The sequence below is a fragment of the Acomys russatus genome, chromosome 22 (assembly GCF_903995435.1).
Source record: "Acomys russatus chromosome 22, mAcoRus1.1, whole genome shotgun sequence".
Lineage (NCBI taxonomy): Eukaryota > Metazoa > Chordata > Mammalia > Rodentia > Muridae > Acomys > Acomys russatus.
In genome coordinates, this window is record NC_067158.1 from 10,011,495 (window position 1) to 10,036,661 (window position 25,167).

Sequence of the window (25,167 nt, forward strand, 5' to 3'; positions counted from 1 at the left end):
AGGGGGTACAAGGAGAGGACAGGGTACAGTTGACAGGAGGCCAAACTCAGACAAGGCACGCCCTGTCTTCATCATTTTTCACTTTCACATACCATAGAAATTTAAGCAAAATAGCTATTTTATATATATTTATATATCAGATATATAAATTAGGCAAATAAAGATGTCAGGAGTGCTGAGGTGAGGCACCCTGATGCCGCCTAAGGACAAGGCAGGAGGCCAGGTGTCTGGAACCTGGGGCACCAGCCCAGGCTGAGCAAAGGGTTGTTCCTTATTGCTGATTTGGGGGGCCTGGTTCTTGGGCAGGAAGCACCTAAGGGCCCTGCCTTTCAGCCCTTCTTGGTCTCTTTGGGGCTGGGACACTGTCCCAGCATGGCCAATGCCTGGCAGGGGCTACTGCTCTCAGCCCACGTGGGAGCTACCTTCGACCGCCTCCCTACACCCTCTGTGGAAAGTTTCTTCAGAGACCCCACATAGCATGCTGCCCTGGCCAGACAGGCTTCTTGCTGTCTCTGACAGCCCAGATGCAAAGCCTTGCTGAGTTAAAAGTGTTCCCCATTCAAAGGGGTCTGGCTTCCTCATGTCTTTAAAAAAGGGCTTCTTGCCAATACAGTTCTGTGGCAAGAACGCACACTTGGAAAGCAAGTCTTCTAAGTGTGTGCTAAAAATATTTACTAAACCTCATTGTTGGAAAGAAATGGAGTTTTTGGTTTTGTTTTTTCTTAAAAAAGTCAAAAGAGGCTCCCTAGGAGGGGTAGTTCCTGGGGTTAGTGACCTGGGTAGCCCAAGGCCTGGCCAGCTGGCCTGAGTTGTAGTAACTGGGAGCTAGGGTGCCCATGGGGCCCAAGTCAATGGTAACGGGCCCAGGTGACCCAGCAACCTGGGGGCTGGAGAGAACCCAGGTCAGCCCTTACTCCTATAGTGGGAGCCCCCCTTTTAGGAAAAAGGTGTGTGTGTGTGTGTGTGTGTGTGTGTGTGTGTGTGTGTGTGTGTGTGTGTGTGTGTCTGTACGTGTAGGTTTAGTACTAAATTGGGTGCATTAAAGAAAAAGCTGACGGGCTATGCAGGCGCCTGTATTTGTCGCAGGAGTGGCTCAGAAGATGTTGGGGCACATGTGCCAGTCTTTCTTCTCCTTGGCCTCCCAGTAGCCGCCCTTGTACATGCAGGCCATCTCCCCTGTCAGCGGGTCCAGCCTCTTCTCGAACCATAGCGGCACATAACCATCTGACTCCTTCTCTGCTTGGCAGGCACAGCAGGTGGGGTGCGGTGAGCTGCCTGCTGCCCTGGCCATGCCCAGGGCTCACCACCCCCTCCTCACCTTCCAGGCTACCCTGGGGCTACCCTTCCCCACCCCACCCTACCCCACCCCGCTATGGCCTGCACTCACTCACCCTCCTCACCGCCGCAGCCCGCCGCGCACGTCTCCAGCCGCCGTCGCCTGGACAGGCGCTGTTTCTCCTCCAGCCGCTGCTTCTCAGTGTTGGCCTCATCCCAACGCCCCTTCTCCATCAGCCGCTGGTCCGGCCGCAGGCGGCTGTCAGTGGGCGCTACACCATCCTCCTGCTCGTTGAGGGTCAAGGCTAGCTCCGAGAAATAGTACATGTTCTCCGCGTTCTCCCTGCGGCGGCAACGCGGGATCGTGAGCGGCCAGGGCGGCTCCTGCTCACCCCGCTGGCACCCAGCCTGCAGAGTCCACCATCTGGGGCAGCCTGCTCTCTACAGCCCTCACTTGCACGTTCTCACCCACCCTTCAGTAGCTTCGCTATGAGGACTTTGCTGAGGATTTGTCCTTTTTATGGGCATAAAGTTACTCCCCCCCCGCCCCGCGCCCCTGAACTCTGTTTTGCTGAGCATCAGACACAGCCACGTTAGTTGTACTCTTGGCTATTCTGAACTTCCAGGTCAGAGTGGCCTGTGTGTTCTCGTTCATTGGTTGGAGATCAAACTTTGCCCGCTTTAGGGTTTTCTGCTTTCTTCCTGAGCTTCCGGTCCAACTGAGCTACGGCTATTGAGTGATTTCTGTTGTTCAGTCTTAATGTTCTTGCTCTTGTTTTTCATTGCACAGATCAGAACAGAGTATCAAATTTTCCTATGTTGCTTGTAAACTGCCCCTCTTTCTCTTTATATTTCTACCTGCATCTTGAGGCTGTGCTGTTAGGTCCTGTTCAAATTGAAACCTCATGTACCTGGTGACCGTCAGGGGTCCTGATCTCTGTAGTTATTGTCCTTTGTTCTTTGACGTCCTCCAGCTGTGTGTGTGTGTGTGCACTTGTGTGTGCTTGGTTAGTTTGTGTGGACAGGCCTTTTCATTCTTTCATTTTTATCTTTATTTTCTTTGAGATTTATGTGTATGGTTATTTTGCCTGCATGTGTACGCATATATATGCATGTACACACACACACACACACACACACACACACACACACACACACACACACACACACACAGAGGCCTGCCTGGTGCTATAAATACCCTGGAACAGGAGATACAGAAGATTGTGAGTTGCCACGTGGGTTCACAGGAATTGAACCTCAGTCCTCTTGATGAGCAGCCAGTGCTCTTAACCACTGAGCCATCTCTCCAGCCCAACTCTTTTCTTTCTTATTCAAAACATACCTTTTGTAGATTAATAGGGAGTTAAAAAAAAAATCAATCTTATATACAAACCGAAGCACTTAATATATCCAAAATGCTAGGGAGTTTCGATTAATGTTTACATAATAAGATATCTTGGCGATGGGACTTAAGGCTAAACAGGAAATGTATGTGTGTTTCACTTTTAGCACAGCCTAAAAGTGATTGAACAAAGTATTGTGAGTGTACTTGCACTCTGTGACCCCCTCACCAGCAGTTGGCTGTGACTTGTCCACTTACGGTGTAATTTTGCTAATCAAATGAATGTAAAATAGTATCTTGTAGTGGTTTGGGTTTGCATTTCCTAGTTACTACTGGGCTTTTAGAAAAATCTGGTTTTGGTGTAGCTCTGGGTGTGTGCCCAGAGCTCTACCTCTGAGAGCTGTGTTCACTGACCTGTGTGACGGCTTTCTCACAACCACTCACACTATCTTCTGTGAAATTCTAGTCACGGCTATGGTACTTTTCCCCCATTGGATTATTTTTTGCTATATTTGTTGAGCAGAAGTTATTTGTGTTCATTTTAAATGATTATTATTTCTAGTTGTCTTTTTAAAAACGTGTGTACCTGCATGTGAGTTCCTGAATATGTGAATGCAGTTGTACTCATCATCACCCCAGCTCCAGGCCTCTTGCCGCCGTGCTCCCCACACCGTGATGATGAGGGACTGACCTCCTGGAACTGTAAGCCAGCTCCCAGTTAGATGCTTGCTTTTATAAGCTGCCTCTTCACAACAATAGAATAAAAACTAACAGGATCTTGCTCTGTATCTCTGGCTGGCCGGGAACTCACTCTGTAGACCAGGCTGGCCTTGAATTCACAGAGCCCCTCTGCCTCTGCCCTCCTGAGCGCTGGCATGCACCGCCACGCCCAATCTTTATTCTTTATAGTAATCCTTCACCAAGTACAAGTGCTGTGGGTATATTTCCTACATTTACTCACCTTTTCTTCGTGCTTTTTTTTTGTTTTTTGTTTTTTTTTTTTTTTTTTTTTGAGGCAGAGTCTTATATAGCTGATGCTGGCTGGCCTCAAGTTCACTATGTAGCAAGCTGGCCATAAACTTCCTGCCACCTTGTCTCTACTTCCCAAGGGTTGGGATTGCAAGTGTGTGCCAATGAGCAAATTCTATCTTGATGAACAAAAGTCCTCTAGTGGAATTACTGTGTTAGCATTGTGTCTCGGGTGTGTGTGTGTGTGTGTGTGTGTGTGTGTGTGTGTGTGTGTGTACACATTTTCATAAGGGCTAGAAGGCAGTCGTCTATCGATTCACATCCAGAGTGTTTCTTACTGCTTAACAGTCACAAGACTTGATCTCACGGTGAGGTGTGTGGATGAGCTGGTTGGTTTTGCCCTGTGGGATGGCCATTCTGCTGAGCAGCCTCCTCTTTCCACAGGGTCTGCCTTGCTCTGTCATGTACCTCTAGGCGCACGATTCCATTTTACTGCAGTCTCAAAGTCCCGAGACTTAGGTGAGTTTTTTGTCTGGCCTTCAAAATGTGCTGGGTTCCTTATCGTTTAAAATACATTGAGGGGATGAGGCCATCAATCAGTGGACAAGAGCACTGGTTGCTCGTCCGGAGGACCTGAGTTCAATGCCCAGCACCCACAAGGCAGCCCTGACCACCTGTAACTCCCCAGTCCCAAGTGATCTGATGCCCTCTTCTGGCCTTTTAGGGTACTGCATGCAAGTGATGCACAGATACATATGCATGAAATATCCATATATAAAAGAAAAAATTAACTAACTTTGAACTGGGGATCCTTCTGCCTTAAACTATTTTGACTGTAGCATGTTCTGAATGAACATTTTCTTTATCTCTCACCTTTACCATTTACTCTACAGACTCTTTTGACCCAAGGTCTTTCTTTACTTTTCATCTGGGAGCTTGTCTCCTGTGCTAGGACTGAGCAAGCGCACTGGTACTCTGCCACTGAGCTGTGCCTCCATCCCCAGGAAAGCGCTTTTCACTTTTGCTCAGTCAGCCTCCTTTGCATTGCAACTTGCTTCTTCCTTCCTGGGAGTCCAGGAAAACTTGCTAGTTTGGTGGCTTCCGAGGGATGGCGGTACCCCTCCCCTCAGTCTGTGCTAATAATGCCAGCCTCTCAGTACCAAGGAGATGCCATCTGGCTGTCTTTAGGCTCCCAATAGTGCTGATGACAGCAGTTGGGGTACAGGATTTCAACAAGTAATAACTCTCTAAAAATCTGGCTGTTTGAAGCCAGGCACAGTGGGACATGACTGAAACCCCAGCACTTGGGATGTAGAGGCAGGAGGATTGCAAATTTGAGGCCTGGGCTACATAGCAAGTCCCAAGCCAACCTGAAGTGACCTGAATTTAAAAAGCAAACTGGCTACTTTAATAGATGTAGAAAGCCATCTGCTATTTCCAGCAGCATCTGTCACCTTCTGGGACACTGAGAGCAGGCTAGATACAGCTCTCAGCCTTGCTGTGGACCATATGTGGTAGCTGAGGACCTGCTCACGGAGCCTGGGGGTTAATTATGCACACACTTAGGGGAATAGGCCTTCCCACTTCTCTTCTGTCTCACTATGCAGCCCAGGCTATCTTACTATGCAACCTAGCTGGTCCCAAACTTGTAACCCTCCCTAGAGTCCCAGATTTTTTATTTACTGCGATGCTTTTCTTCCGATCTATATCCCAAGGCCACAGTTGCTCTACTGAACCTTGCTGCAGATTCTCAATCTCAGTTATTTTTCCTTTGTAGATCTCTCTCTCTCTCTTTTGGTTTTTTGTTTGTTTTTACTCATGGTTTCCTGTGATTCATTGTCAAGCTTGTTTTTATTTGTGGCTTTGCAGGGGAGGATTCTATCCTGTCACTTTGCTCAAAGTGTCTACACAGCATGTGCTGTCACTGGGCATCTCCATGCCCACGTACTGTTCGGCAGCCACTTTCTGCACTGGGGTGACAACCCCTGATCCTGTTTCTGTGCTAGACTGAATTCTCCAAATCTCTGTGCTTTCTGCTGGGGGGGGGGGGGTTGGGGTGGCCCTATGTGCCAGTCTCCTCCCCACCCTCTCCTCTGCCTCTCTCTTGTCCCCTAATACCCAAAGATGGCACCTGGCCCTGACTCACGGAAGTGGGTATTTCCTCCACAGCAGCTTGGCTGGCAGCGTCTGGTACACGGTTTTCTGCTTCCCATCAGAGCTAGGGCTGCTGTGCACAACCTTGGAGCACTCCATCTGTTCATCCCATGACCCTGACAACACATAGTGGGCCTTGCCCTGGCTGTCACTCACCACTCCAGTCACCTGTGGACATGGGCGGGACACATAAGCACGCACTCTGCTCTGGGCCCACCGCGGTCCCAGGCTGTGGCCCTAGTTACCTTCCGGGCTGCCTCTTTGGAGAAGTAGCTGTAGGGTACGAACTTCAGCTGGCACCGGTCCTTGGTCTTATGGTTCACGATCTCAATGTCCCCTGACTAGCAGGTGGAGAGCAGGTGGTGGTGGTCAGTGGTCAGTCCCTGAGCCATAGACCCTACCTCCCCCAAGGATGGTCCTGACCTGGTCAATCCAGAGCTTGCCCACGATGATGTTGTGCACAGTCGAGGTACTCTTCCTCCACACGTAGTGGTTGCCACTAGCCTGGAATTCTAGGTGGATGGCACCTGGAGGCCAGACAGGTCAGAGACCGTGGGTCCCTCATCCAGGCTCTGACCAGACCACCCACAGGACAAGGGTCAAGAACCAGAGGAATATCTGTGACGCTTTGGACGGGATGGGGTATAGACTAGGAGATCAGTGGGGCAGTGGGCCATGCAGCTTCCCTTGGGGGCCACAGCTGGCTTTCAGATGGGCACAGCTCTCCCGTCCAGGGAGCCCCGAGCCCCAGCTCACCAAGTGGCATGATGGAGATGTATTTCCCCCGGAACTTGCTGGCAATGGTGATTTCCTGCCAGAGGCTCCAGCCATGCTTAGAGAACACGTGGTGGGCAGCAGATGGCGGATGGTGGCTCACCTGAGACAAGACCAGCCAGCTGGGCATGAGCATAGCTAGACACAGACCAAGCCAGGGGAGGACATCTTGTCCTATGTCCAGGATATGGGCATGGCTCCATCCATGTATCCCTGGAGTGGGCCCTGACCCAAGGCAGGTCCCCAGGAAGAATAGCGTCCCGAGTGGAAAAGCAGGTTGTTTGTGGCCATCCTGGGCTTGCCCAGCTGGTGGGGTTGTGGAATGGGTAAGAAGCCCCTGCCTGGCTCTTGGGAAACAGTGGGATGGGGGAAGCAGAGTTTGTGTCCAGGGAGTGGAAGGGCTGCTTTCCTGAGGGTTTCTGTGCCCACCTCATTTAACCCTTACCAAGTGTGGCCATTTGAAGGGGAATGACCCCCAGAGGCCCATGTGTTTGAATACTTGGAACTGTTTGGGAAGGATTAGAAGGTGTGGCCTTGTTCAAGGAGGTACTTGAAATTTTAAAAAAGCCCATGCAGTTCCTAGTTAGCTCCCTTTCCACCCTCTCCTTGTGGATCAAGATGTGAGCTCCCAGCGGCTGCTCTAGGCACATGCCTTCCTGCCCTTATTACACCATCATGGGCTCTAACCCCCGACCCTATAAACTCCAACCCATAGTTGTGTGCCCAGTTCAGCCTTTTCTTCAAGGTGTTTTATCACAGCAACATAGGAGTAACGAAGATGCCATGTGTCTGGCAGGTGCATCTAGCTGAGGCTGGCTCCGAACAAGTTGAAGACAGACTGGTAGAACCACATTCAGGAAAGAATCTGGCCTGATTTCAGAGTGAGAGTCATATCGGTGTCCTGGCATGGGCCTTGTGTGGCCCCTATACCACGGCCCCCAGTATCACAGAACTTCCTGTCATAGCACAGAACACCCTTGACTGCTACCCTGGCTCCAGGCTACTCGTGTGCTGACCTTTTTCTACCTAGAGTGGCACTGACATCAACTCTTCGTGGTTGTTTCCTCTCCTCCCCCCTCATCTCCCACCCCTCCACCCCCGATCCCACACTGCCAGGCTCTGCCTGGCCCAGCCTCTTTACTCTGCAGAGCACCTCATGGTCTCGTGACCTGGCCTTGTCTGTGAGCTTCCCTCAGGGACTTGGTGAGCCCAACACTCTCCTGTGATTATTGTCTCTTTCCACGAATGGTACTTGTATGCCTTCTGTGCGTCAAAAGTACAGAGACACAACCTGCCTGCCGCCCCTGAATGATGGAGGTGCCGCCCCTGAGCCTAGCTGCTACCCACAGTGGGGTGCTAACATATGCAACTGGAGTCAGCCTCATGGGCAAGTCAGGGATGTGGGCCCAAGGCGAGGTCCTGTTGCCTTGTGACATTTTCATTTCAGTCTCTCTCCTCTCTGCCTCTCTCTCTCTCTCTCTCTCTCTCTCTCTCTCTCACACACACACACACACACACTTCCCTGCTGCTCACCTGAATGCTATAGACTCTCCCATGCCCCTCCTTACATTCCTCACTGCTTCCTCAGCAAATTCTCTTTCCTTTCAAAGATGCACCCAGCAGCTTCGCTTTCCCACCCCCATTCACTCTCTCCCAGCTCTCCCAAGCTGCTGTCCACAGAGAGAGAGTCAGCACGGGCGTACAGATGCCTGCCGGCCTGCTTCCTGACCATGTTTCTCTTTCCACCTGACCCTCTGCTTCCTGGATGGCTTCCCTGACCACTCTGTCTAAACAGCTAGATGTACCTGGCATACTGTGCCCCACCCTTCAAACCCCACCCCAACCCCACCCCCACCCCGCCCCGTGACAAGGGCTCTGTGTCTTCCAGCCTCAGCTGTGTCTCAGTGCCTGAAACACACCTGGCACTTCCAGGGCACTCACCACTGGCTGCACAAAGAAATGTGGGGTTCAGGCCAAGAACTTTCCAGGGTCTGGCCAATCGTGGAGCCAGAGCAGTGCTCTAACACAGGCCCCTCGATTCTCAGGGGTGCCCTGGTTCAGCCTCAGGCTGCCGTGTGACCACCTGGTATAGTTGACTTATCTTCATGGGAAGTGGTGGAGGGGACGCTGACCAGGGAAGTGCCATTCCCAATGTGCTCCCCACCCTGGCTCCCGCCTGCCCCTTTTCAGCCCAGTGGTGTCCTATGCTCCAGCTGGCCTGGACTCTCCAGTGACCCCTTTAAACGACCCACTACTTTAGCCCCATTGTTCCCTCCCGACGCCAGACCCAACTCCATCGCCCCGGGCTCGCCAGACCCAACTCCATCGCCCCGGGCTCTCCTCCCGTGCTGGCCTTACCTGTTCACACAGGGAACGCAGGCCCATGTCCTCCAGACGGTCCAGCTCGAAGGTCTCCCCCAGCATAGGGTTGAAGGGCTTGGCGATGCGGTGCACCGTGGTGGAGTAGGAGGACACTGAAAAGGCAGCGACCAGGCACATCTGCTCCACTGAGCTGGTGCAGTTCACCGCCTTGTCCAGCAGGTGGTGGTACTCCAGGTCCTCCGTAAGTCGCTGGAGCATGGACAGGGGCTCGTTGAAGTTCACCTGTGTGTGTTGTAGGCGGGTGGCTGTCAGAGTGCCCCTGCGGTTTTTCAGACCCCCGAGGGACATCCCTGCTGTGGTGGCACCATTACAGCGAGGTTCCGTGTCAAGTGTCTCCTGCCTCCATGTTGCCCTCAGCACATGTCGCTTGCTGATGTGCCACCCTGATGATGTGCACTGTCCCTCGTCACTCACTAGGATGTCAACTCTGTGAAAGCCATTGCATCAGGTGTGACCAGAGCTGGACCATCAGGCTCAAAGCTAGAAACAGTGGGCCCAGGGGTCCATGGATGGGGGACGTAGATACTCCCTTGTTTGGAACCACAAACCAAGTGTTCTTTCAAGGGCTCTTGTGCTATGCAGATGGGTGAGGGTGAGCCCCATTAGCCTCAGGTAAGTTAAGGTTACGGTCCCTTGGAAGGCGAGTTTTCCCTGATAACATTATCCTGTTCTGTCTACCCTCCAGGGGTGTGTGTACGCGTGCGCGCGCGCGCGCGCGCGCGCGCGTGTGTGTGTGTGTGTGTGTGTGTGTGTGTGTGTGTGCGCGCGTGTCTGTCTGTATGCCCGAGTATATGTGTGTGTACGCATGCGTGCATGCATGATTCATTTGGGCAATGTGGGCACAGAGATCAGAGACATGGAAGAGCACATGCGTCACACAGTAAAACTGGCTGGCCAGGAGCCCCCAAGCCAGGAGCCCCCAAGCCAGAAGCCCCCAAGCCCGCGCTTGGTGAAGATGATACTGCATCTTAGTGACTCAAGGACTCCAGATACTCTTGGGTGTCTGTATAACCTTGCTGAGTCTCCGTTTGCCAAGAGTGGACCAAGAACAGCCCCTAAAACCTACCTATCTCTGCCACCCACATCAACCACATGAGGACAGTGGGGACACGATGAGGACGTCTGGGATTCCTCCAGCCCTTCACCACACAGAACTCTGCCTTGGCTCCTTCCCTCACAGTTTGAAGGCCCCTGTTTCCCGTCCCGTGACACACCCTCTTGGGTACCATAAAGAAAAACAACACCCCCAAAGTCTCGTGTGCATCACATCCCGGGAGCCCCCGTGATTCCTGCGCAGAGGTGCCTACCGGCATGGGGATCCTCGAGAGCTCTCGGCCAATGCAGTTCTTCATGATGCTCCAGAGGTTAAGGCTGTAGTTGGGTTTGTCAGGGATGCGGACTCGCCTCTTGACTTTGCATGAATCCTTGGGCAAGAACGAGGCGCCATCTAACACCTGCCAGAGAAGCAGGCATGGCTGTCAGCAGGTCCCCGAGCTCCACGCTCCTGACCCTCCAAGAGCTGGCGGTAAGCCATAGGCTGGTACACTGCTTGGCGAGAAGGGCAGAGGCCACTCCTGCCTGCCACATGGGAGGCAGATCTGGGACCCAAAGGTGACATTGAAGCGTATAGTGCTGACACCTCCCCAACCCTGAAGACGAGGCTCGTCTTGCTCCCATCTCACGTACGTTATCTGATGAGGTCCAGTCCACAGAGGTTGGCCCAGTTCCACCCTCAGCTTTTCTGCAGGAAATGAAGGGAGGCAAGTTATGGACAAGTTCTGATAACCATCTCTGGCCCTGACTACCCTCCATCCAGGCAGCTGAGGCACGAGGGTAGCCCAAAGGCATCTTATCCGTGTCTATTTTGGGACACCGAGATGAGGGCTAAGGGACCCAGGCAGTGACATGGAGAGGCCCTATCTACCACCATGGTAGCTCCCAGGACTGAAGTCCCGTGCAACAGCAAAGCCCTCGCCTAGGGTCCTTGTACCCAGGATCCAAGAAGCAGTAAGTGGTGAGCGCTATGTCTGGGAGAGCCTTGCAGGAGCCCCATGGGCCCATGCATCCCACAGAGTGAAGTGTGTGTGTCTTCATCTACTTCCCACGCAGGTTCCTCAAGTGCCGGGAATGGGTCAGATGCACCCCTGCTCTCCTGACCCTTGTGGGATAGACTGCCATGGCTGCAGGGGCTGCAAGGCTGAGGGAGCCTATGGACAGACAGTGCGGGTCAGCTAGGCCTCTAGGGCCTCAGGAGATGTGCAGGGGGCCCAGGGCCCTTGGGGCTGAGGATAACAGGACCACCCTGGTTGCAGAACCATAGGGATCGATGCTGTAGGAGATGAATGGAAGGGAGGTCAGGTGGCACACTAGCAAGGCCTAGATTTAAAATACTTGTAAGGTATTTTGTCTTTAGCTTTATTTTTATTTATTTATTTATTTATTTTGGACAGGAACTAATTATGTAGCCATGGCTGGCCTGCAACTCCCTTCGTAGATCAGGCTGGCTTGAACTCACAGGGATCCACCTGCCTTCTGAGCACTGGGACTAAAGAGGTGTACCACCACACCCAGCTTTTTCCCCCCTCTTTCTTCATTCTTTTTTACATTTAATATTCCCAGGAAATAGAGTTTCTGAGCTACACACATACAGCTGGTTAGACAGCCCTTTCCCCAGAGGACACTGGGACGGAGCACGCTGGTCCATGGAATTTCAGGTCAAGAAAGGATGGCTGGGACTTGTCACCAGCCTGAGCCCCCTGACCAGAACTCTTGGCCAGCCTGTCTGCTGCATCTGTCTGTCAATACAAGCTGCACTGTGGGGCCTTCCAACGGACCTGAGAGTCGGACACCCTCGCTGGTCACTACTGCATATTTGCCGGGGAATCTAGGAAACGGGTTTGGAGATTCCAAAAAACGGGAGTGGGGATCTTGTCTGTGCTCACATGATGACGCTGTCCTGAGCAGCTGGGTTTGATGGCTCTAACCCTCCCCCATTTTGTCCCTCCAGCCTGGAAGTGGTCCAGCCACTACCTGGACCAACCTCCAGGTGCAAACCAGTCAGGGTGTTTTTTTTTTTTTTTTTTTTTTTTTTTTTAAGATGTAACAGACAACAGACCCTAAGCAATACTATCTTGCCTAAGATGGAAAGAACGCTCCAAGTGCACAGCTGCTCAAAAGGCCAGGTGTGGTCTAAGAACCAGCAGGAAAGGCTGACCCAGCAAGGGGGAATTCCTCTCAGGCTACTGCGGCCACAGCTGCTCGGGCGGGGAGCGCCTACCTGTCTTCCTTGGCCTCGGTGATCACGGTGATGAAGGATGTAGTGTCTTCCATGGCGTCAAAGTACTCGGTATCTTCATCTTCCTCACTGTTCTCGCCTTTGGAGGTCAAGAAGCTCCCTGGACACACACACACAGCCGCTCAGCTTGCAGCCTCACCGAGCCCACACCATCTGCTGGTCTCCGCTGCCCCCACTTCAGACACCTGACCTTGGCCACCCCGCCCTGTGGCAGCCACCTGACCCCTGGGCAGCCATGCCCTAGAGAGAACAGCCAGGCTTACTGAGCATTTGGGACTTTGAACTTAGACATGGTGTGGGGGGGGGGGGGGGGGAGGGGGGAGGGTTGCCAGTTTATGACAGGAATGACACATACCGCCCCACGGAGGGCAGTCTGCACTCCTCAGAACAAGCCCACATGAGGTCACTTTAAGGGACAGGTTTATGGGTGTCCCCCTCACCCCAGAGATACAGTAGAGCTAGCTGGGAAGAGGGAGGGGGGCAGGCTGGAGTGTGCCCACCCCCCGCCCCCCGCCAGCCTTGCGCGCGCACACACCCTCGCTGAAGCTCTTGCTGGGGTTGGCCGGCCCGCCGGGGGTGTTGCAGAAGGCTCGCTCAAGGCTGTTGTGCTGCTTGGCCAGCTGCTCGATGGTCTCCTCCAAGTGGACGCGCTGCTCCTGCTCATAACTCAGAGCTCGCTGCCATTTCCGGCTGTGACTCTCCGCTAGTTCCAGGAAGTCCCTGCAGGCCTGGGGAAGGATGGGCGGCCATGGAAGCCTTTAAACGGTGGCTTGGTCAGCTTGCCCCAGCCAGGTTCCTGTTTAAGAGCATGCTCAACCTACCGTCCCGTCTTTCCATATTGCTCATTGCAGATAGGACCTCAGCTGTCTGCTACGGCATCCTTACTGGGTTCTGGGCCCCCAGGGTGGTCTAAGGTAGCCTAAGTCTCTCAGACTAGTCCCTGGCTTTGGTCAAGAACGACAGCAAGCCACATACTTCCTGGCAAAGAGGCTAACAAGCCTTGTTTGAGAAGAACTGACTGAATGTGGTGGTGCCGCCCTAAAACTCCATCTACATGCGAGGCTGAAACAAGAATGTAAGTTCGAGGCCAGCCTGGGCTATAGAGTGAGTTCCGGGCAAGCTGGGTGACTTATAGGCCGCTAATTTGAAACAAAAAGTAGAGAGAGGGTTGGGACTATAGCTTAGTGACAGAGGCCCTAGGTTGGACCTCCAGTGATACACACAGAAGAAAAAGGGGAGGGGGAACTTTCCAGCAAGTCTCTGTGTGGTGTGTTTTGAGACAGCCTGTTTTGAATCCCCTGCATTCTTATGCAGCAGGGTTGGCCTCAGCTATCCCTGGAGGGGGGTGGAGTCTAAGGTAGGGACCACTGGACTTGCCCTTTCAGGAAACCTTTAACCTGGCAAAAGGGGCGTGGCTGCTGGGCCCCACCCATGCTTGAGTGCTTTCAATCGCCATGCCCCCAGCACTGCTCCCCTAACCCTTGTTGTACCAACCCACTAGACCACTGGGCGTCGTGTGGGGAGCAATGCAGGAGGGACAGTGGGGACACAGAGCTCTGAGGGCACACACTCTAGCTATGACCTTGTAGGCCACTGTCTGCACTGCCCAGGCACCAGTGCTCATGCCCTTGGTCCCTGGGCTCTTCAGACCGGTCCTCTAACTCAGCCCAAGGAATCACCCAGCTCCACTAAGGCCAGGTCTACTCGGCTGCAGCTGCACGCCCCTGAGCTTGTTTCCGTTCATACCAACCCTTCCCGTGGGAATTCCTGAGTGGCAGAGAGTGGTGGAGAATGCGTGCCAGCCCTGTGAATACTTAGCTGAGGCCCAAACTGATGGAAATAGGTGAGGATCAGCCGTGACCTGGGGGCCCCCTCTAGGCGGCAGGGGCGGACCAAGGTGGGTCGACTCCCCACAGCTTTGCATCAGGTGGCATTCCTGTTTTCAGCTGTCTCTAACCCTCCGTAGGGACAGCCTGAGCTGTGTTGCTCTTCCTGGCTTCCCCATAGAGATCTAGTGTAATAACGCTTGAGAGCTGGTCACCATGACGTCACTCCTTTAACAGCACACTCCTAGACATCTCCCCCCTCCCCCGCCCGCACACCCACCACCCTGCTAAGACCTGTGCTGATGGGGAGGGGGCGGGGCTGATCTGAAGAGGTGGAGGTTGACCTGGAGACACAGCATGAGCTACCCAAGGGAACTAGAAGAATGGGGTGGAAAACGCCAGGAACCTGGAGGGATGGAGTTTGGCAAAGCCACTCAGCCTGGGACAACAGTGTCCACAGAGCCTGTGCTCATGTCACCATGACGACAGAGTGGCAGCTGGCCCAGTGGCTACAGCAACAGCTACCTCTTTGCTCATTCTGGCCCAGGAGTAAGAAGCAGTGAAGGGGAGAGGCACACAGTGGCCTTCTCGGTAACCTAGGAACATCCAGACTCTTTTGGGAGCCCTGTGAGGTGAGTGGGGAGAGACATCCACCCTCTTACAATGTGATGGGACTTCAGTGTTTCAGAGGAAAACACTCCCATTTCTAGGGTGGCCCTGATGGGTGCTTCCTCACATTCTTCCCTGTTGCCCCTTGACTGAGGGGAGAGAGAGTCCCTTCTCTGAGGGGACAAGGCACTACCCAGGTCAACAAGCAGGTTGGGATTTGGAATCTGTCCCCTCTACATAGCTGAGCACCTCCCACTAGGATGCCCTACCCTCCACATAGACACTTCATTTTCCAGATTCCTCATGTATGGGCATCCTGGCAGCTCTACAGACGGCCCCTTGCCTCTGTCCTTGCTCAGCCCCACTCACTTTCTGCCACCCTGTAGGGCTCCTGAGTCACGTCAGTGAGCAGTGACATGGAGGAATACTTGTTTTCTTGCTTATAACTCATGAGATTTAAAACAAGACCCCCTAAGGGAGGCACAAAGCAAACCATGACAAATGGGAGCCCAAGAAGGTCATGCCAACGAGTCCCATAAACTGGCATCAGAGGCCATGCAGTGTGGGCTTCCTGGAAACAAAAGCAAAAAGCATTCCCCTCCCCCACCTCCTGGGTGGCGCTCCTCCCCAGTCTTTGCATGCCTCCCTCACCAGGGAGCTTTTCTGCCCGAAGTGAACTCCTGACCCCTTACTTGGCAGGCGTAGCTCAGAGGTGTAGGGGGCGTGCTCACAAGCACTGGGGTAGCCATTTCTCTAGCAAGTACAGGGATGGGGATCTGAGTCCCTGTGCTAGTCACCCGTTGTGTCTTCCAGGGCACCGAGCCAGTACCGCTAGCTTATGCTGTTGAAGCAAGATCTCTATTGCTGTCCCCAAACCTCTTGGTGACATGGAGCACGTGGGATCCACTGGTCTTCCAAGGGTGGACTGGAGATGCTTACTAACAAGGATGCTGGGAGTAAGTCATCTTTACGTTGAAGCTCCCAGCCCTGGCCTTGGGGAGAGAGGCTGCCTCGACAGGGCAGCAGATTGCTCAGCCATACCGTGGCTGTATGTTACCTCTGCCTCCCTTGCACTTCCCACAGGGCCCATGGGTGCAGAAGATGGTTAGTCAGACACCCCACAGCTACCTGGGCCTCATTTAAGCCACGTGGCTAGAGTGGGTAGGTGCAGATCCTAGAGTGTCACAGTTGGCTCAATGGCCGTTGTTACTGCATTGGTGGGTCTCCTTCCTCAGATGGGCTGCCCTAGTCACATGCCCATGTGCCCCTCTGGCCCCCCCAACATACATACCTGGTTTCCATCCCCAGCTCCCAGGGTCCTCTCTGCTGCCACTGGCCTGCTCCAGGCCTCATCCTGGCCACACCGTGGAGAGACAAGAGGCAGCCTGGCCCTGCTGCTGCCCTGGAATGCTGAGCTGGGCAATGCCCTAAGGGATGTGTCCACTAAGCTGGATTAAGCCTGGGGCCCAGCAAGGGGGAAGGGGTGAGGGAGCACGGTGGGGGTTGGGTAGGAAAAGCCTGGCTGACCCTGCCAAGGCCGGACACGGCCACATTTCCTGTGAGGTTCTGCCACACCTCCATCTAGGGCCAGAAAGTTCCTTCTCACCCACCAGCAGGAGACAGGTTGACCCAAGATCTCCCACTCACATGGGCCGCTCCCATCCTGAACCCTTGGATGAAAAGGTGAACAGAATCCATCTGGGAGCCAGGGCCCCCTGTGAGCATCTTGCTTCTCTCATCCTATTTTGTCCCTCTGTCTCTGAGAACTCAGCCTCTTTGTGGGATGAAGGACCTTGACCTGGGGTGCCAACAGTCCCTTGGGATGGGTGTAGAGGTTCAAGTCCCAAGCATTGCCCCTCCCTCCAATTCCCCAGGGCTGTGAAAGGGTGACAAGGGAACATGGCTATGGCTCTGGGGTCCCTGTGAGGTAGTCACGGAACCTATTGAAATGCCCCAAAACAGAGTGAAAACTTTTAAAATGGCAGGCCTCCCACATTGGCCTGGCTCCACTTGGATCCAGGATGGAAAGTCCAGACCTTGCTCACCTTACTGGGGACCCTCCTTCCTTAGCAGGTGTCCATGTGGGGGCGGGGATACACAGTTTCTGACCTGGAAACCTCTGCCCATTGTACCCAGGAGGAGGACAGGCTCTAATCGCTTTTGCTGTTTCTAATCCTAATCCTGCCAGTGACCTCCCACAGTTCCTCACACAGGCAGCCATGGGTTCAACCGGCAGGGGCGGGGGCAGGGGCAGCCTCTCAGGCTCATGGGAGGGTCTATGTAGTGGATGTCAGTGTTCACTCTAAAACCCAATCTCCATGGTTATCTCCATCCTTGACGGTAGGAGAAAGGTATCAGAGGAGTCCTGAGAGCTAGGGTGGGCAGTTATGGGGCCCACATAGGTGGGAGATGGTTACTGTCCAGAGGGAGGGTCTAGTCTGTGTGGCTGGCGCTCTCTGTCTTCAGCCACCAGCGCACATGATAGGCTCCAACAACCCTGGGTGGGAGGAACATGACCTGCCAGGACCTGCCCTGTACCCCATGTCTGCTCTACAGCGGTTCTTGGGTGTCTAAGCTCCTGGGTAGACTTCTCCCCAAGATTCTGGGGTTGAGGCTGCCTGGCTGCCACACTGATCCTCGTGTAGCCCTGAATTACTGAAGATACCCTTGCCCTTCAATGGCCTGGGAGCTCAAAGATGGTAAATAGGCAAGCAGGGCAGAGGCACAGTCCGAGTGGCCCCGTCTCACTTGGCTACAGCTCACACACACCGGGACCAAAAGGGTCCTGCCCTCCCATTGAAGACTGAGTAGCTTGCTGGCCCATACAGGAAGCCCTCACCTGAATGTACCCTCACAGGCAAGAGGGGGCCGCGTTGCCACAGGCCCCATCTGGTTACTAGACCTTCCCTGACACAGGTGGGCACTCCTGGCTGTGACTCATGCTGAGTGTTGGGGAGGCAGCTCTGTGCTTCAATTAAAACTCTGAAATAGCCTTTCCATATTCAAAATAGTTCACCCCTCACAGGCAGGAACGCACGCCATCTGGCTGCTGGCTCGCCAGCTGATTTCAGACAATTCTGGAATCTATTTTTAGTCCACCTCCCCAGACCTGAAGTGAACAGACTGTCGGGAACAGAATGCTGGTCAGTTAGCAAGAGCCTGTTCCTCAGTCCCAGGAGAACCAGGGCAACACTGTGTCCACGGCCCATACCCTGCTGGCCCGGCCTAGGAGCCCATGTGCCCCCCCCCCCTGGTTGGTGAGTCAAATGAGGCTTTGGGGACATCCCAGCCATCCCCAGTAGCAAGTGGCTCCTCCTGTCACTGTCCTCCTGTGCCCCTCAGTCCTCAAAGGTGGGACTGGATCTCTGCATCTGCCTGCACCTACTCGCCCGCCCTAACTAACGTCCCATCCTTGTATGTCTCCCCTTACAACTAGCTCATCCTCCCAGGTCAAGCCCATCAGGTGCCTCCACCCTGTGGGCTCTCCCAACATCCTTGTGTCAAGATTTTCCGGGTTCCCCCTACTACTCCTGCCAGCTCTTCTGGAGGAGCCTGGGTCTGTATTGTAAGACACGAGTCCACTGTCAGTTCCGCCTCCAGGCTGCTTCTGCTGTGTTCTTGGTTGGCCTCCAGTCCTTTAGTAGGGGGTGGAGGGGGGTGGGGGGAGGTGGCAGGCTTCCCTCTAGCCAGCTCTGCCCACTTTTTTGTCTGCATGAGCCTTGTTCTGGGGAAAGATTCTGGGGTATCCCTCTGGAACTGGGGTGAGCGTCGGTGTCAGGCTGTAAAAGTTCTCATTCTCCTGGCTTGGGCCTGCGCTTTGAAGGCCTTTGTTCCCACTCAAGAGGGATCTCAGCCGACTCAGTCCTCAGCTTGGAGTGGCACCAGGCTTTCATGCTGGTATCACCCCCGGCCTCCGCCCCCCAACACAGGATGCATGAAACATCTCCAAGTGCCTGTCCTTGTCTCACTGACAGTCCATTCTCCAAGCAGGAAGATTTGTTCAAATGTAAACCAGATTCATTTGCTCATTCTGAGAGGAAGACAGGCAAAAATGGCCACTCTGGGCCCCCAACTAAATATGGACGATGACGACAATTAAGCTGCAGTGACACCAACTTCACACGGCTGTTGTGAGGAACAAAGTTTTAGGTGAAAAGGGGAGGGCTGTTGCTGCCACCAAGCGAGCAGAGTGACCCTCCCCCCCATACCACAGGCCAGATGCCACAGGGCATACTTTGCTACACTATGAGGTGCAGCCCGGTTCCCAGGCGTGGTGGCGGTGGCGATGAGGACATGCCCCTATGCTGAGATTGATGACGCACCTCTCAACGGGGCTCTTCCACAACTTTCCCCAGGCCCCCCCCAGCCCCCCTCCCCTGGCTAATCTCCTAGTGCTGTGAGATTCTCCCTTAAGCAGCAGGCTAATTCACAGTTACCAAGCAAGCATTCAAGCAGAATTTGCTGGGTTGGCTTTTATCAGCCGAAAATTTATCCCCTGGGGAATTCTGCCAGCCGCCAAGCAATTCATTCATTTGCTCCCCTTCCTTTAACCATCTCCCTTGGCATCTTCTCTCTCCCCCCCCCCCCCCCCCCGCCCCTGTCGTTTGCTGAAGTCCTATGTGCTGGGCCCTGCAGCAGGCACAGAGGTTACAGGACGTGGGGCTGCCAAGATGCTGCCCTTTCAGGGAGTACGGGTCAAGTGCTATGGTGAACAGCTGACCAGCATAGGAAGCAAGCAGCATGGGCCAGGGATGATGTCTGAGTAAGTGGAGGGCACGCAGGAGAGGCGGCACGGAGGGTGGGGGGATGGGGGTGGGAGGGTGAGGGGGTTTGTCCTGCCCGCCCTTTCCAGCCAATGGGAGGTATGGGCTCATTTTCTTCCCTGAGGCAGCAGGCTGTGACTGCCCTGGAATCAGAGAGGCCAGGGCTCACCTCAGCACTATGACCCTGTGCCTGCCTCTGTCCCGCCAGGGCCCGTTCTGCAGCCACTGCCTCTGCCCTCTGCTCCCAGGGAATAGAGGTGTCCATGACTGGCACCCAAGAGCCACTCTCGTGTGAGGTGTGGTTGGCTGGACCTGGACTGACTTCTGGAACTCTCTTTCCATTGGCTCCTCAGATGGGACAGATTTCCCCCACCCCACCCCACCTTGTAAGTCCACTACTAATGCGTGTGTGACAACACATCACTAGGAAAGGTTGGCTAGCTGTGAGCTCCAGGGGCACAAAGAGCCTGCGTGTTTTCTGCACTAGCACAGCCGTGGTTATATACCCATTGGGCAGGGTATATACAACCACATGACTGCAGTGTCACTGAAGGTAACAGGGTTTCATTGCACCAGCAAAGGCACTGTGGTGTCCTCAAACACAGGGTGAGGCATATTGGGCAGGAGGTAAGAACGCTATCCTGCCCTTTGGGGACAGTGGGTACAAGGGCCTGTACCATGAGCCACAGAGTCTGGACTTTTGGGAACTGTTGGAGGGACATCCCTTACTTGTCCCACTGGTAGTTTGGAATAAAAAAACCCTATGACCCGACTCCTCTCAGGAGTGTAAAGGACCTTCCTTCCAGAGGCCAAATAATGCCAGATTTGCCATCACCTTGCAGGAAGCGGCAGGCTCAACCTGGGGAAGCAGCCAGTGTTTGGCTCTTGGCATTGGGCCAAGGGTGGGGGTGGGTGGGTAGGGGTGTTCCTGGCAGGGCTTGTTGGGCCAACTGGGTCTCATTTTTTTGTTCTATTAGGACCCAGACACAGTCAGAAGTGGCGCGGAGAACACAGACACTTGCAAGGCCAGGGGTGGGGTGGGGTGGAGCGGGGTTGGGTGGGAAGACTCTCCCCTATTTCAAGGGGTCAGTGCAGAGGGAGTTCCAGACAGGTGTGGGCTGCTGGAAGCTTCAGCCAGTGTCATAGTCAGGGGCAAGGTGGGCAGTCAAAGTGCAGGCAGTCCTCCACAGCGGGAGGAATACCTTCTTAAAGCTTCATTTGAAGGGAGGGGGAGGGGAAAGGGTTGTTTGTTCCTCCCTGCCCCTCCCCAACTGCCCACAAACAGCTGGAGAGCTCTGATCTCCAGCCTTCCAGGAGAATCTAGGTAGGAAGTCAGCCACAGTAGTCAGAGGCCGGTTGGTATCTGAAGCCTAGGCAAGCACAGGTATTCTACGCTCCTGCTCCCGAACCACGTGCTTACCTTGTCAGTACCATGGTGGTGGCTATATCCAAGAGCAAAGCAAGACTCAGAAAAGTCACTTGAGCTACAGAGTCACAAAGCTGGGATTCCAAGCCAGAACTGCAGCCTCTAACAACTAGGGCTGAGTCCTACTCAGAACGAAAGCCAACCCCTGGCCAGGGGTGACCCCGTCAGCACCCAGTGAGGAGTTGGATGCTTGGTCTGGAGGTCATGCAAACACGCCTCCTAGAACAGACCTTGGTCATGAAGCTCCCCAGGGACAAGGTGGGCCTCTGGGCTAGCCTGTGAGCTATCCCTCACCCTGTTCCCTCATGAGATGCCCTGGGTCAGGGTCACACCTGCCACACCATGGTGCAGCTCATACCACTTGAGGCAGACTGTCCCATGATTCCTTGGGGGCTAGAAGTGGAAACAGGCTTCATAACCAAGTCTGGGGCACTGTGTGTGTGTGTGTGTGTCCCATAAAACACTCCATTATGCACTTAGCCTAGGAACTGTTTTATGGCTTTGTAAACACAGATGAGACTCTGGTACCAGGTAGCAGATTTCACGGCCAACTGCCCGGACCACCATCTTGGAAAAGCCAAACCTCCTGAGGCCCAGAAGCTTCCATCTAGTGCAGGCAGGGGTGGCTCCCAAATAGATGGGATCTGGACAGGGGCAGCAGGACACCCTCATGCACGCATGTGCACACACACACACTCTCTCTCTCGCACACATACTTGTGCACACACACACTCATGCAAACATATACACTCCTGTACACAAACACACATACTCTCGTATGCACACACATGCTTTTGCACACACACTTGTAAACATTCACAAACACACTCAATACTGTGTACATATATATACATCCATACGTATGCACTCATACACTCTTGCACATATATACACTAACACACACAGCATTACATATCCAGCATCTGGTGGGTCACTGACCTGGGCCCATGCAGGTTATGAGCTAGAAAGAGGACGATGAGTGGAGGCAGCCTGACCATGGGAGCCACGCACTGCATTTATCCCTGGCTGTTGGCCACAGCCCTGAGCACAGTGAGGTCTGAGAACAGACACTGGCATAGGCATGTGGGGGCACACATCGCCAAGGTGTCTGAAGGAGGGTGCTCCTTCGCTCAGCCTTGGGCTCCAGGCCAGCAGGTGTGGTGGTGGTGAGGGCCCTTTGTCCCACAGTCATGCTGCTGACAGACTGAGGAGGCAGCGAGGGGTGCTGGGTGGTTAGGTTTTGCCCTGACCTCTGAGCGGCAGGGCCTCGTCCCCCAGCTGGGGCTTCTCTGGGCACTGGTACCTGCCTGTTGTTGCTCGCTAGTCTGATACCCTCTGGGCGATATTTGGAGACCCCTGACCTATTCTTTGTAGCAGCCTCTGTTTCTAGAACCTGCTCCTGCCTCAGCTCCCATGTGGGCTCTTGAAGACGGGCACCTCTGGCGTAGATGTGCACCTCCAGACGAGGCGGTGGGACGAGGCTGTGGCAGTCAGACCCGAGTGTGCAGGCTGGAGACCTGGGGAACACCAAGGCCATTGGAAATATGCCAAATGCTGTATCTGTACCACCACGGGAAGACTGTCATGGCTTCTACTCCCAGCAACATGGACTCCAGGGCCCAGGAAGGGTGGCAGGTGTCTCAGCTTGTAGACTTTGGTCACTTGTTCTTTGATCAGGCTGGCCTGAGCCTCAGCAGGCCCAGCTCCATTACCCGGCGTACTAAGTTAGAAGCCCTACCTGTCTCCCAATAGCTCCTGTCCCCATGTTTTGGAGTGCGCACAGGGAAGGAACAGGAATGTCTCCCTTATGTAGGCTGAGCAGGCCCACTGAACTGGCTTCTTAACTGTAGGCCTTGGCTTTCTCCACCCATGCAAGCTTTGACCAGATTCCACACCAACTCCTTTTTATCGGATAATTCAAAACACTATCCTTGAAGGCCAGCAGCCATGACTCGCGCCTCAGTACCACAGAAGGCCAAGGTAAAAGGACTGTGACAAATGTGAGGCCAGCCTTGGCTAGAGTGAGTCCCACATGACCCTGAGTATCCTGGCTAGGCTTATATCAACTTGACACCAACTACAAAGGAGGGAACCCCAGTTGAGAACATGCCTCCGTGAGATCTAGCTGCAGGAACACACCCCTTTAATCCCAGCACCCAGGAGGCAGAGGCAGGCAGATCTCTGAATCTGAGTGAGTTCCAGGACAGCCAGGGAAAGCCTGTCTTCAAAACCAAACAAGCCAAAAGAAGAAGAGGAAGAAAGCAAGCTAGCTAGCTAGATGGGAGGTAGGTAGGCCTGGCTGTAGGGCATTTTCTTCATGATTGATGAGGGAAGACATAGCACATTGTAGATGGTGCCATCCCTGGGCTGGTGGTCCTGGGTTCTATAAGAAAGCAGGCTAACCAAGCCATGAGGAGCAAGCCAGTAAGCAGCATTCCTCCATGGCCTCTGCATCATCAGCTCCTGCCTCCAGGTTCCTGTCCTGCTTGGGTTCCCGTCCTGACTTCCTTTGATGATGGGCTGAGATGTGGAAGCATAAGCTGAATAAACCCTTCCCTCCCCGAGTTGCTTTGTGGTCATGGTGCTTCCTCACAGCAATAGTCACCCCAAGACACCGGGCTGCACTAAGACCCTGTTTCGGCTCCGCTAGTAAGCATGCCAATACCTGGAATCTACATGGTAGAAGAAGAGAGCAGTTGATAAGTCATCCTCTAACACACACACACACACACACACACACGTGTTTGTCCTTGGGTAGAGGATGATAGCTTTATGGAGAAGCTCTTGCCTAGCATGTGTGAGGTCCTAGGTTCTGTGTCCTCCAGCTCCACAATAAATAGATAAATAAGTAAATAGATAAATATCTTCAGAAGACAGTGGGTGCATGGAAGAGATGGCATAAACAGAATGCTGGTGCCTGTGGGAGGGTGCTGGCTTTGGAAAGCAACTGGGAGCCACAGAGAGCAGAGGCCTTGTCTGTCAAGCATCCACCCACTCAGGGACCTGTGGCTGATGGGGTGTGCCTTCCCTTAGGGCAGCTGGTGGTGGTGGGAGCACTTACGTTGATCATAGCATTTGACGTGATGCGGAAGAGGGTGGCCCGCTCGTTCACAACCTTCAGCTTTTCCCCGCTCTCCGATGGGATCTTGAGGCTGTCCAGCTCATTCAGGGAGCGCTGGAGTGCAGCGCCGTGCTTGGCAATGAGGTCATTGCACGTGCTGAGGTCATCTAACTTTAACGAGAGGTTCTTAAGGGTGTGGTGGAGCTCACTCTTGTCAGCTGGGGCAGCAGGCTCTTCGTCGTCGTCCCCAGAATCATCTGAAGAGAGAAACAGAATGGCTGTAGCCAACCAAGAGAGTCTCTGAAGCCTGGGCTGCGGCTGGCAGAGCACCACATGGGAGTGACCAGGGCCCTAGACAGTGTCCGGCAATGATCTAGACCCGGGTGCTGCACTTTAGCCTGGTGAGCACATGTCCAGCTGAGTCAATGCGAGTGTGAGGAAAAGGGGGACTAGATGGAACGGTAGCGGGGGTGTGCTGTGGAGAGGCCAGACTCCAGGTGCCTGCCTGCACAAAAGGGTACCAGCTCCATTAGGTCACAGTGGGCCGCTTGGGTTAAGCGCAGATATCTAAGAAGACAGCAAGCCTCCCATCAATACTTCTCTGGCCAATACTTCTGGCAACTCCATGCTATCCCTAGCCATGCCAATTGTCCCTTGCTCCCTGAAAAGACATGAGCACCCCTGCTTAGGACCTCTCTTCCCACCATATGCACCCCGGATGCGGGAGCCTTATACCTGGATGCCAGGAGTCCTTCAAGGTCTCACCCCACTTACCCTCTGAGGCTCAATCCAACACCACCCCCTCTTCAAAGACTGCCTGGAGACCCCCATGCCAAAGTCAAGGCCACTTTCTCTTGTCACCATACCTGCACTCTGGGCCCTCTTCCTGCAAACTCCACCCATCCCCCCTGTAGAACACAGCTATTCATAGAAAGCCTGTGTAAGAAACCAGGGCAGCTGATGCCAGCTCACCCTCTCCTTTGTGGCAGTCAATTGGGGCTTCTGTGAAGGGTCCTGTTCCCTCTCACAACTCACAGAGTGGCCCAAGAGTGACAGTTTCTTCCTGTCTTGCAAGCCCAACCTGTGTTCATAAGGGTCTCTGTGGGCAGCCGGCCACCCTGCAGCTGCTTTAGTGTTGGCATGGGATGGCCAAGAGGCTGCCACGAGCCTGTGATTTCTCCTGCACCTGTCTGCTATAGTTTTCTGAAATGCCTTGTTTTAGAAATCATAGGCAAAGACTTTTCTTAGATGAGGGAAATATGCAGCTCAAGATATAAAATTACAAGTTAAG

At 53.9% G+C, this 25,167-nt stretch overlaps 1 protein-coding gene across 6 annotated transcripts in view; it reads right to left on the reverse strand.

Annotated features, from left to right (window-relative positions):
* Window positions 1-492: 492 nt before the first annotated feature.
* Osbp2 (oxysterol binding protein 2) overlaps window positions 493-25,167 on the reverse strand; it is a 154,131-nt gene continuing 129,456 nt past the window's right edge. For 4 of the 6 annotated variants that reach the window (XM_051165172.1, XM_051165177.1, XM_051165175.1 and 1 more), the window contains 12 exons: window positions 23,877-24,133; window positions 12,727-12,919; window positions 12,174-12,291; window positions 10,574-10,637; window positions 10,204-10,350; window positions 8,873-9,118; window positions 6,497-6,617; window positions 6,164-6,267; window positions 5,986-6,081; window positions 5,733-5,908; window positions 1,392-1,618; window positions 493-1,236 (listed from right to left, as the gene is read on the reverse strand). In XM_051165172.1, coding sequence (XP_051021129.1) covers window positions 1,094-1,236; window positions 1,392-1,618; window positions 5,733-5,908; window positions 5,986-6,081; window positions 6,164-6,267; window positions 6,497-6,617; window positions 8,873-9,118; window positions 10,204-10,350; window positions 10,574-10,637; window positions 12,174-12,291; window positions 12,727-12,919; window positions 23,877-24,133 — 1,892 coding nt within the window. In that variant the 3' untranslated portion in view covers window positions 493-1,093. The remainder of the gene's footprint in view (window positions 1,237-1,391; window positions 1,619-5,732; window positions 5,909-5,985; window positions 6,082-6,163; window positions 6,268-6,496; window positions 6,618-8,872; window positions 9,119-10,203; window positions 10,351-10,573; window positions 10,638-12,173; window positions 12,292-12,726; window positions 12,920-23,876; window positions 24,134-25,167) is intronic. The other 2 variants (XM_051165173.1, XM_051165176.1) reach the window with 1 other exon arrangement.